Genomic DNA, 12,873 nt, shown 5'->3' with positions numbered 1-12,873 from the left:
CTATCCTGCTACCTTCAACAATTTGTGCACATATACCCCCAGATCTCTCTGTTCCTGCACCCCTTTTAGAATTGTGCCCTTTAGTTTATATTGCATCTCCTCATTCTTCCCACCAAAATGTATCACCTCGCATTTTTCTGCGTTAAATTTCTGCCACATGTCCGCCATGCCACCAGCCTGTCTATATCCTCTTGACGTCTATCACTATCCTCTTCACTGTTCGCTACACTTCCAAATTTTGCGTCATCTGTAAATTTGGAAATTGTGCCCTGTACACCCAAGTCCAAGTCATTAATATATATCAAGAAAAGCAATGATTCTAATATCGAACCTTTGGGAACACCACTGTACACCTCCCTCCAGAGCGAAAAACAACCGTTCACCACTACTCTCTATTTCCTGTTACTTAGCCAATTCTGTATCCATGCTGCTACTGCCCATTTTATTCCCTGGGCTTCAATTTTGATGATAAGCCTATTATGCGGCACTTTATCAAACACCTTTTGAAAGTACATATACACCACATCAATCGAATTGCCCTCATCGACCCTCTCTGTTACCTCATCAAAAAACTCTATCAAGTTAGTTAAACACGATTTGACTTCAACAAATCCATGCTGGCTTTCCCTAATCAATCCACACTTGTCAAGTGACTGTAATTCTGTCCCGGAATACCAATTCTAAAAGTTTCCCCACCACTGAGGTTGAACTGAATGGCCTATAGTTGCTGGGTTTATCTTTACACCCTTTTTTGAACAAGGGTGTAACATTTGCAATTCTCCAGTCCTCTGGCACCACCCCCATACCTAAGGATGTCTGGAAGATTATGGCCAGTACCTTTGCAATTTCCCACCTTACTTCTCTCAGCAACCTAGGATACAGCCCATCCGGACCGGGTGACTTATCTATAAGTACAGCTAGCCTTTCTAGTACCTCTTTATCGATTTTTAGCTCATTCAGTATCTCAACTATATCTTCCTTTACTGAGATTCTGGCAGCATCTTCTTCCTTGGTAAAGACAGATGCAAAGTATTCATTTAGTACCTCAGCCATGCCATCTGCCTCCATGAGTAGATCACCTTTTTGGTCCCTAATCGGCCCCACCCCTCCTCTTACTACCTGTTTACTGATAACATGCCTATAGAAATCTTTTGGATTCCTTTTATGTTGGCCGCCAGTCTATTCTCATACTCTCTCTTTGCCCCTCTTATTTCCTTTTTCACTTCCCCTCTGAACTTTCTATATTCAGCCTGGTTCTCACTTGTGTTATCAACCTGACATCTGTCATATGCCCCTTTTTTCTGCTTCATCTTACTCTCTATCTCTTTTGTCAGGGAGCTCTGGCTTTAGTTACCCTACCTTTCTCCCATGTGGGAATGTACCTAGACTGTACCCAAACCATATCCTCCTTAAAGGCCGCCCATTGTTCAATTACAGTTTTGCCTGCCAACCTTTGAGTCCAAATTACCCGGGCCACATCTGTTCTCATCCCACTGAAATTGGCCCTCCTGCAATTGAGTATTTTTACTTTAGAGTGGTCCGTGTCCTTTTCCATTGCTATTCTAAACCTTATGATACTATGATCGCCATTCCCTAAATGTTCCCCCACTGACACTTGCTCCACTTGGCCCGCCTCATTCCCCAAAACCAAATCCAGCAATGCCTCATTCCTCATTGGGCTGGAAATGTACTGGTCAAGAAAGTTCTCCTGAACACACTTCAAAAATTCCTCCCCCTCTTTGCCCCTTATATTATTACTATCCCAGCCTATATTAGGATAGTTGAAGTCCCCAGTTATCACTACTCTATGGTTTTTGCACCTCTCTGTAATTTCCCTGCAAATTTGCTTCTCTAACTCCTTCCCACTAGTTGGTGGCCTATAGAATACACCCAGTAGTGTAATGGCACCTCTTTTGTTTCTTAACTCTAACCAAATAGATTCTGTCCTTGACCGCACTGGGACATCCTTTCTCTCCAGCACTGCAATATTCTCCCTAATCAATACTGCCACCCTTCCCCCTCCTTTCTTCCTTATCCTATCTTTCCTGAACACCTTGTATCCGGGAATATTTAGTACCAATCCTGCTTGTTTTTGAGCCAGGTCTCTGTAATCGCCATGACATCATATTCCCATGTGGCTATTTGCGCCTGGAGCTCGCCAACCTTGTTTATCACGCTTTGTGCGTTTATACACGTGCACTGTAAACCTATCTTAGACTTTCTTGTACTCTCTCTTAGTTTGATCCAACCTAATGCCGTAGTATTTCTTATTCTAGTGCTATCTGTCTCACTTAATCCTTTGTGCACCTTGTTTCTCCTTTCCAATACTACATCCTGGTGCCCATCCCCCTGCCAAATTAGTTTAAACCCTCCCCCACCATAGCACCAGCAAACCTCCCTGTGAGGACATCGGTCCCAGCTCCGTTCAGGTGCAACCCATCCGGCCTGTACAGGTCCCACCTCCCCCAGAACTGGTCCCAGTGCCCCAGGAATCTAAAGCCCTTCTTCCTGCACCATCTCTCCAGCCTCGCATTCATCTGCTCTTTCCTCCTATTTCTATACTCGCTAGCGCGTGGCACTGGGAGTAATCCGGAGATTACTACCTTTGAGGTCCTGCTTGTTAATCTCTTTCCTAACTCCTTAAAATGTGCCTGCAGGACCCCATCCCTCTTTCTACCTATGTCGTTGGTACCGATATGGACCATGATCTCTGGCTGTTCATCCTTCCCCCTCAGAATGTTCTGCAGCCACTCAGTGACATCCTTGACCCTGGCACCAGGGAGACAACATACCATCATGGAATCACATCTGCGGCCGCAGAAACACCTGTCTGTTCCCCTAACTATTGAATCCATTATTACTATTGCTCTCCTGACCTTTCTCCTCCCCCCCTGTACAGCTGAGTCACCCATGGTGTTATGGTCTTGTCTCTTGCTGCACTCCCAGGGGAACCCTCTACCTCACCAGTATTCAGAACTGAATGCTGTTTATAGAGTAAGATGCCCTCAGGGGACTCCTGCACTACCTGCCTGGTCCTCCTTGTCTGTCTGACGGTCACCCATTCCCTCTCTGCCTGCACTCTCTTAAGCAACGGGATGACCACTTCCTGAAATGTACTATCCATGTAGCTCTCAGCCTCGCGGATGCACTGCAGTGACGCCAGCTGCTGCTCAAACTCCGAAACCCAGAGCTCGAGCTCCTCCAGCTGATGACACTTCCTGCACCTGTGGTTGTCCAGGACACGAGAAGCATCCTGGAGTTCCCACATGGCACAAGATGTGTATTCGATGGGTCTGAGGTTCCCTGCCATGCCTTGATTTATTATATTATTAACTAAACTTAACAAAAATAAACTTAAAAGACTGAAAAAACACTCACCAGCTACTCACCAATCAGTTCCTTCCTTTGTGTTGACGTCACTTTAGGTGTTTTTTCACCTCTCTCCCCACTCTCTCTCCTCCATTCCTCGCCGATCCCGCGCTCCACGCTCTCTCTCCTCCGTTCCTCGCCGATCCCGCGCTCCGCGCTCTCTCTCCTCCGTTCCTCGCCGATCCCGCGCTCCACGCTCTCTCTCCTCCATTCCTCGCCGATCCCGCGCTCCACGCTCTCTCTCCTCCATTCCTCGCCGATCCCGCGCTCCACGCTCTCTCTCCTCCATTCCTCGCCGATCCCGCGCTCCGCGCTCTCTCTCCTCCGTTCCTCGCCGATCCCGCGCTCCACGCTCTCTCTCCTCCGTTCCTCGCCGATCCCGCGCTCCGCGCTCTCTCTCCTCCATTCCTCGCCGATCCCGCGCTCCACGCTCTCTCTCCTCCATTCCTCGCCGATCCCGCGCTCCACGCTCTCTCTCCTCCATTCCTCGCCGATCCCGCGCTCCGCGCTCTCTCTCCTCCGTTCCTCGCCGATCCCGCGCTCCGCGCTCTCTCTCCTCCGTTCCTCGCCGATCCCGCGCTCCGCGCTCTCTCTCCTCCGTTCCTCGCCGATCCCGCGCTCCGCGCTCTCTCTCCTCCGTTCCTCGCCGATCCCGCGCTCCGCGCTCTCTCTCCTCCGTTCCTCGCCGATCCCGCGCTCCGCGCTCTCTCTCCTCCGTTCCTCGCCGATCCCGCGCTCCGCGCTCTCTCTCCTCCGTTCCTCGCCGATCCCGCGCTCCGCGCTCTCTCTCCTCCGTTCCTCGCCGATCCCGCGCTCCGCGCTCTCTCTCCTCCATTCCTCGCCGATCCCGCGCTCCACGCTCTCTCTCCTCCGTTCCTCGCCGATCCCGCGCTCCACGCTCTCTCTCCTCCGTTCCTCGCCGATCCCGCGCTCCGCGCTCTCTCTCCTCCGTTCCTCGCCGATCCCGCGCTCCGCGCTCTCTCTCCTCCGTTCCTCGCCGATCCCGCGCTCCGCGCTCTCTCTCCTCCGTTCCTCGCCGATCCCGCGCTCCGCGCTCTCTCTCCTCCGTTCCTCGCCGATCCCGCGCTCCACGCTCTCTCTCCTCCATTCCTCGCCGATCCCGCGCTCCACGCTCTCTCTCCTCCATTCCTCGCCGATCCCGCGCTCCGCGCTCTCTCTCCTCCATTCCTCGCCGATCCCGCGCTCCACGCTCTCTCTCCTCCATTCCTCGCCGATCCCGCGCTCCACGCTCTCTCTCCTCCATTCCTCGCCGATCCCGCGCTCCGCGCTCTCTCTCCTCCGTTCCTCGCCGATCCCGCGCTCCACGCTCTCTCTCCTCCGTTCCTCGCCGATCCCGCGCTCCGCGCTCTCTCTCCTCCATTCCTCGCCGATCCCGCGCTCCACGCTCTCTCTCCTCCATTCCTCGCCGATCCCGCGCTCCACGCTCTCTCTCCTCCGTTCCTCGCCGATCCCGCGCTCCGCGCTCTCTCTCCTCCGTTCCTCGCCGATCCCGCGCTCCGCGCTCTCTCTCCTCCGTTCCTCGCCGATCCCGCGCTCCGCGCTCTCTCTCCTCCGTTCCTCGCCGATGCCGCGCTCCGCGCTCTCTCTCCTCCGTTCCTCGCCGATCCCGCGCTCCACGCTCTCTCTCCTCCATTCCTCGCCGATCCCGCGCTCCACGCTCTCTCTCCTCCATTCCTCGCCGATCCCGCGCTCCACGCTCTCTCTCCTCCATTCCTCGCCGATCCCGCGCTCCACGCTCTCTCTCCTCCATTCCTCGCCGATCCCGCGCTCCACGCTCTCTCTCCTCCATTCCTCGCCGATCCCGCGCTCCACGCTCTCTCTCCTCCATTCCTCGTCGATCCCGCGCTCCACGCTCTCTCTCCTCCATTCCTCGTCGATCCCGCGCTCCACGCTCTCTCTCCTCCATTCCTCGCTGATCCCGCGCTCCACGCTCTCTCTCCTCCATTCCTCGTCGATCCCGCGCTCCACGCTCCCTCTCCTCCATTCCTCGCCGATCCCGCGCTCCACGCTCTCTCTTCTCCATTCCTCGCCGATCCCACGCTCCACGCTCCCTCTCCTCCATTCCTCGCCGATCCCGCGCTCCACGCTCTCTCTCCTCCATTCCTCGCCGATCCCGCGCTCCACGCTCTCTCTCCTCCATTCCTCGCCGATCCCACGCTCCACGCTCCCTCTCCTCCATTCCTCGTCGATCCCGCGCTCCACGCTCTCTCTCCTCCATTCCTCGCCGATCCCACGCTCCACGCTCTCTCTCTTCTTTCAATCCTCCTTTTATCGCAGATCCTGCACTTCGCTCTCTTTCTCCTCCTTTTATCGCTGATCCCGCGCTCCGCGCTCTCCTCTCTCACTGCTCAGATTGTAGTTCTCCACCATTCATGTTTATATTTGCAAGTCTGTAACAGACTTATCTTGTCTCTGGGTCCTTTCTGTAATGAAAGGCATTTTCATGTGGACTGGTCATTAAGCTGAATCATAATCCCCTACCTGCAGGACTGGTGGCTCCTACCTTATGACCTGTTTAGTTTGGGTGGCCCGACCAGGTGTTGTGCTACCACCAGCATAACTCTCAGGGTCATAGGAGCATGCAAGACTTCCCACCAGGTCAAGGTGCAGTCCCTTGGGAAGGTATGATAGGTAAGGAGGTGAGTGAAGCTATAGAGAATGTATATTGGCACCAGAGCCTTGACTTACCTTGGCCGCCCTTGTGAGCTCATTGAATCTCTTCCAGCAATGTGTGGCAGTTCTTGGGGTGGTGGAGGTTGCACTGACTGCCTCTGACAACTCTCTGCAGACAGCCTGCACCATTCCCCTATGAGGCCTCCTATCCTCAGTTCCCATCTGACGGTCTCTCCTGGCCCTCACTTCTGCCTGCAGCACCTCCACTGACTCGTCGGATAATCTGGCTGCCTTCCAGCTGCTGACACCCCTGAGGCTACTGCAATTTCACTAATCTTGCTGGGAAGGGCTGGTGCTCTGTAACTCGCTGCAGTGCACCAGAGCTGTATTTCCCTCTCTCCCAATGGCAGTAAGCCAATGAAGCGCCATTTTCTGGCCTCCAAACCACCATGCAAGGCTTAACGATGGTTCTGGGAGGAAGTTACTGCGGGTGAACGATCATTTTGCATTGGTGGATGTTAGGACCACCATTCCTCAAACCTGCCAACAGGAGGAGAATTCGAGCCCATCAGTCCTAAATTCTGTCATTTACATCCCAGAATCTGCCAATCTAACTTATGCCACTGTAAAATAGGGGTAACTTAGAACAGCAGCTGGGAAAGGCTGTTGCTGGAATCTTAAAGGTGAATTGCTGCGTTTTATTGTGCTATTACATAGAGACTCATAATTTTTCTTCGGATTGGTCCTTTTTCAACATTTTTGGTGCTCTTTATTTTGGAGGCTTCTAGCTTCATTTAGAAGTCTTCATTAAGACTTTTTTGTTTGGGACTATTCCCTAAAATATCGTGCTAGGCTGCAGTATAGGTCTCCCAATGGGGAGCCCCCTCTTTATGATATATAGGAGGAGGAACAGTAGAGAAACTGAGAGGCCAGGCTAATAATACAGCACCACAGGAGATACAGACCCTTCAACAACAACTTACATTTATATAGCATCTTTAACGTAGTAAAACGTCCCATGGCGCTTCACAGGAGCGATTATCAAACTAGAAATATTGACACCAGATACCCAACTACCAAAATGTAAGAAGAGTTTATTTGAATATCTCCTTTATGAAGCAGGATAGTGCTTGCAAAAAACAAAAGCAAAATACCGCAGATGCTGGAAATCTGAAATAAATAGAAACACTCAGCAGGCCAGGCAGCATCTGTGGAGAGAGAAATAGAATTAACATTTCAGGAAAGTTCATCGACCTAAAATGTTAGCTCTGTTTATTGCTACTCAGATGCTGCCTGACCTGCTGAGTGTTTTCAAGGATAGCACTTACTATGGTTCAGAAAGTCACTACTGAATGTAATTTCTTGGCCACTGGTTAATTCCAAGAGATAGCAGGTGACAAGCCTGTCAACCAGTTTGCTGTACATTTTTGCTTAAGGTAAGTCATGAATGCCCTGTTTGCCAGGACAGTCCAGTTCATTGCTTTTGACACAGGAGCAAGATAACTGGGTGAGCAGGTCATTCATTTTCATTGGATCACTGAGGTTCTACGAGTCCTTGGAGCTATACATTGCATTCAAGCGGCCACATGAAACCTGACTGTCAACTCACTCATTATGTCAACTGATAAGAGTTGATGTCCAATTGGGGTTCAACTACAGGCACAGGTTTCTGCACATCAGTGCCCAGTAAGTAGGGAGCTGCCATGATTCATTCACCCTTCTGCAGTCCAGTGTCCCTGTGCTCTTTGAGTGTCAAGGACAAGATGCTGGCTGGCTTCTTGGGGCCAAGGGGTATCCAATACTACAGTGGCTTTGAACACCACTGAGAAGGCCCACCAATGAAACAGAGGAATGCTGCAATGAGGCTCACATTTGCATGAAGATTAAAATTGAAGTCTATTGGCATGCTGAGGGAAGAGTTAGGTGCCTGTGAAAGTCCGGATGATGTCCCCTGCTCTTCAGAAAGGCCTGGAAATTTTGATTTCTGGGGAGACTGAGTCAGAAGCTGAATCGCCGCCCCCCCCCGCCACCCTGAGACAGAAGAACACAGGCATGAGGAAGACATAGCAGGGTTACAGATAACTGCTGGAAGATAGCAACAATACAAACTTATCAGAGAGACCTTTGGTAAGTTCTGATCACATTATAGCTATCCAACATCTGTAATAACCAGGGTACTCCAAATAATTTAAATGTACAACCCTTCAGAACACTTTGTTCATCTTTAAAAGCCAAAGTGCCAATGAGGGTCCCCAAGTCCACAAACATTTTTTGATTTCCACTACAACCTTATGTTTCCAATAGAAGAATCATGAACATCATAACAATATGCCTGAGAACAGCAATCGTGTAACACTCTGGAACTTTACGACTGAGAAGTCAATTAGGTGCATCACTGTGCACTACCCTTGCGACTTTGATTTTTCTGCGGTCATATTCTAACACTCCTTCAAAGTACCACCTGAGGGCTTGGGGTCTGAGATGTGGATGGCTGCTCTATATATCTATGAGCCTACTGGGACAACATTAGCTTACATCTCAGGGCTGCTAGTCCAGGAATGGACCACAATTGACTGCTTCTCTAGGCCTGGAATCTCTACAGCCTTGGCCTACTGCCTTTCTTTCACCAATGAAGGCACCTTAGGAGACTGGGCAGAGAATTCTCTGATGCTGCTGTCCTGAGGGAAGGCAGAATCCTTTCAGCCACGTGTTGCTCTCCCACGTGGCATGGGATCAGGATATAGGTTGCCACTGATCAGCAGGAAAACAAACATTTGAAATGATGCCCTAGGGATCTCCATATTTGGTAGATATTGCTCTCTCCATTCTCTTCATCCCGTCACCTAAGTCCTGAATGCTACAAGTCATTTTGGAGATGATGACTTGGCTCCAGGCCTTTGTGTTCTGTAGGATGTAAGTAGTGATTTCAGCAGCTGTCACTTGCTCCAGACTGCACTGCATTGTGGAGTAGCCATAAAAAATGGCATTGGATTCTGGCATCAGCCCTGCTATCTGCTACACAGTTTTGGAGAGACTTTGCCATGCCTTTATATGAGTTCGATGCTCTGCTATCATTTGTCTTTTCATGGCAGGACCCCTGAGATCATTGTCTAAATGCTCTTCAGCCAAGGGTTGACGTTTCCTTAGCTTCTGTTCAGGAACATCCTTCTCCACTTCCACTACCTGTTCTTCTGGCTTCCTCGTGTGTTATGCAGCATCCAGTGTCCACTCCTAATCTGAATTATCTATACTCCCTGAGTGACTCTATCTGGTCTAGTGAGTGATGGTGTGGGTGAATTTCTGTTGGCTGTCCATGCTTGCTCCTCTAAAAGGTTATGGATGCTGGGACAATCGAAATGTTCAACACTGAGATCGATAGACTTGTGTTAGATAAGGGTATCAAGGAATATGGAGCAAAGGTGTGTACATGGAGCAGAGATACTGAGCAGCCATGATCTGATTGAATGCTGGAACAGGCTCAGGGGGAGGGGGTGCTGGGGTGTTGAATGGCTTACTCCTGCTCCCATGAAGCTCCCATTTAAGGCCAGGACCTGGTGTATCTGGGTCCCGGTGGAGTTTCTGGATGTTTTGCCAGACTCTTATTGGTGTTATGGTCGAAGTCTGCTGAAATGGCCAAAATAATTTGGCCTCTAATTTTTTTTAACCCTAACTCTGCAAGTACTTAATGCGTTTAGAACTTTTTAACTGGGTATGATATGTATCGTGTAACAACATCCATCCAAATCGTGTTGTGTAAATTTTATGGGGCTAAATATAAAATGGACCCTGAAATTCTACCTGGGTTCTCCTGGCCTCCTGCCATAACTCCAATGAGAACATGGAGGAAATCCTTGAAAAGTGGCAGAGGTCTGATGTAACTGGAGTCATTGTGGGAGACCAAGAGAACTCCTGCAGAATTTCCAGAGCCATGGAATTTTACAATATAGAAGGAGGACATTTGGCTAATCGAGCATGCCTTGTCTCTCTGAAAGCACTATATACTTAGTCCCATTCCTTTGCTCATATATTTTTGCCAATATTTTCCAAATAAACTTAGCAGTTGTAATGTTTAATTTTGCATTGAGTTCCTCCTGCGAGTCTTAAAGTTACTCAACAAATTGATACAGACGTTCCTAATTTCAGCTCTAAAAAAGTATTTTAAGTTATTATATTACTCAAACATGTAATCAGCCGAATGAAGGCAAATTTGAATTTGTATCAGTGATTCATTTAAATTTGAAGATCTCTTCCTAATATTCATACTTTGTTTTCTTGACCAGGAAAAATTGATGGAACAGTCGATTCCTGCAAAGGCGATTCTGGGGGTCCATTAGTCTGTTCTGATGAAAGAAATGAAGCTTACGTATGGGGAGTAGTTAGCTGGGGTAAACAGTGTGGAACAGCTGAATTTCCAGGCGTATACACAGAGGTGTCTCATTACTTTGAGTGGTTAAGCAACAATGTTGGTCGGGCTCTTATTAGCAAATATAATGTCTAAATGTTTAGAGTTGTCTTCATTTGTACCAACACATAAATTTGTTGCAACAAATGCATACTTTTTAACTAATGTTTTCCTTAGAATGGTTTTTAAAATGATAACATAATTACATAAATACAGATACAACCAATGAACCTGTGTTATCCGGAAGAAAGAAGGAAGAAAACAACGGTGATGAGAAACAGAGGGGAACATTGATGTGTTGCTTTATAACCTTCAGTACTACTAATAAAGACATGTTATATGACATCAAAGCAGCATTGTGTCATTTACTGCACAAGAAAATTCCAATATTATCATGTTTCCAATATTAAAAGAGGATTGTCAGCAGTTTTCGAGAAGGCAGAAGGTTTCCACCAGAAACCCAAGTGAGAGTTCCATGAAAGATCACTAGGTGGAACCAAGGTAAAGATAAAGTAGCAACAAATGTACTGCCTACTCCATCTGTAACATGTTCCAAGTGTTTGTTACCAGGTGATGACTGACGGGGTGGGCCTTGAATTTCTAAAAGAGGGCAGTGCATTTTTTTTTCATAAAATATACTTTATTCATAAAATTTGCAGCAATACATACAATACAGTTGTCATATCACATTCCAAATGTACACAAGACAGATTATACAATTTGCAGGTTACATCAAGTGCAGTTCAATGAACACATTGTACATAATTACAGTTCATGACACTCTGGGGTGCCTCATTGCATTACACACAATACAGATTATTAATAGCCATGGTTAGTATCTGCAGCGTCTGTTTTCCAAGGGTTAGCAAATTAAGTTGACTTTATGTTCACCTAAGCAGTGTTAATGCCAAGTAACATTTTCCAGTATAGGTTTAACTCAGTAGTAAATGCTTACTGCTTACAGATTTAAAGTGCTGGTCCAGTCAACTGCTACGACACGAATCCAAATAACTTAATCATTGTACTATTTTCCAGTATTATTATGCATTTACATAATTTGTGCTTGGTGTCAACAGTTACCCCAGCTTACTAGTGATCAGTCTTTGCTCATTGACTAGTTTAATCTGCTGCCACCTGCAAGTTGAGATCTGGTGGAAGTGAAAATTGAGTGCAGCCAGCTCAATCGTAACCATACCTATGTAAGGAATCTTACAACACCAGGTTATAGTCCAACAGTTTTATTTGAAAATCACAAGCTTTCGGAGCTTTTCTCCTTCGTCAGGAGGTTACAGAGAGAGGGAGGGACGAGGCTATGGAGGGATTTGAAAACAAGGATGAGAATTTTAAAATCGAGGCTTTGCCAGATCGGGAGCCAATGTAGGTCAGCGAGCAGGTCTATAACCTCCTCCAGCCCTACAACCCTCCAAGATTTCTGCGCTGCTCCAATTCTGGCTCCGAAAGCTTGTGATTTTCAAATAAAACTGTTGGACTATAACCTGGTGTTGTAAGATTCCTTACATTTGTCCACCCCAGTCCATCACCGGCATCTCCACATCATGTCTAATAATGTTAATATTGTTCTAACACATTGCTTCAATTACCCTGCGGCACTGGAGAGCAGCATAAGAGGCTATTCTTACTCTGCCCCACCTCTCCAGATGGAGCAAAATAAAATCAATAAGCAAATAAGTTAGCAGAAAATGGTTTAATGTCACATTTGGAATGCCTGCTCTCTAAGGTCAGGATGCATAGTTATTTTTTAAATTTTACTGGAGGCACATGGAATGTTACCATAGCACCTTCACGGTCCAGTACTGCTGTGGGGGTGTAAAATGTGCTGCTTTGTTTGAATCCTCTGATAGAGGAAACACTAAATTAAATCCTTCCCCAGATTCTTTCTTAACCCTGGATACCATATATCCTAGGGTTGCCGACCCTCCCGGATTGCCTGGGAGTCTCCTGAAATGCCGCTGGCGATCTGAAAGAAAAGTACCCCCGTGCTCAAGTTTGCACCTTCACCCTTCCAGCAGCTCAAAATTTCAATTCCACCTGCCCCGGATCTGCCAATTCCCACCCCGCACCATCCTACCTGCCTCCGTGGAGCTGGAGGTGCTGCCTATTGAGCGATTCTCCGCTGGAATATCCTCCATGGCTGACAGCTGGTCCCGCCCCCGCAACCCTTAAGTTCGCTGGAGAGGCGACTTGCCTCGCTTCCTGTGAGGTTACAACAAATGTCCTTACATTTGTCCACCCCAGTCCATCACCGGCATCTCCACATCGAGGTTACAACAGTGGAGCGGCACCAGCCACAAGGAATCTCGCTGTGCTTGCAGCAGTCAGCCTTCCTTGCTTTATTGCCAATGAGCCGGCAGGAGCAGGATGATTCTTACCTGGTGGAGGAGCCAAGTGATAAAGAGGACGCGGTCTCTAGCTCAGAAGAAAAGTCCAGTGATGATGAATTTGCAAGA

The 12,873-nt window shown here is 48.4% G+C and overlaps 1 protein-coding gene across 1 annotated transcript in view; it reads left to right on the top strand.

Annotated features, from left to right (window-relative positions):
* The window catches only part of cfi (complement factor I), a 96,817-nt gene extending 86,062 nt beyond the window's left edge, over positions 1–10,755 (top strand). The window contains exon 13 of the mRNA XM_067991584.1: positions 10,284–10,755. Within this exon, the coding sequence (XP_067847685.1) occupies positions 10,284–10,501 (218 nt within the window). The 3' untranslated portion in view covers positions 10,502–10,755. The remainder of the gene's footprint in view (positions 1–10,283) is intronic.
* The last annotated feature ends 2,118 nt before the right edge of the window (positions 10,756–12,873 follow it).

The sequence above is a fragment of the Heptranchias perlo genome, chromosome 1, assembly GCF_035084215.1.
Source record: "Heptranchias perlo isolate sHepPer1 chromosome 1, sHepPer1.hap1, whole genome shotgun sequence".
In the NCBI taxonomy this organism is placed as follows: Eukaryota; Metazoa; Chordata; class Chondrichthyes; order Hexanchiformes; family Hexanchidae; genus Heptranchias; species Heptranchias perlo.
Note: the sequence above shows the minus strand (reverse complement) of the source record. Positions and strands in the feature narration are given on the sequence as shown.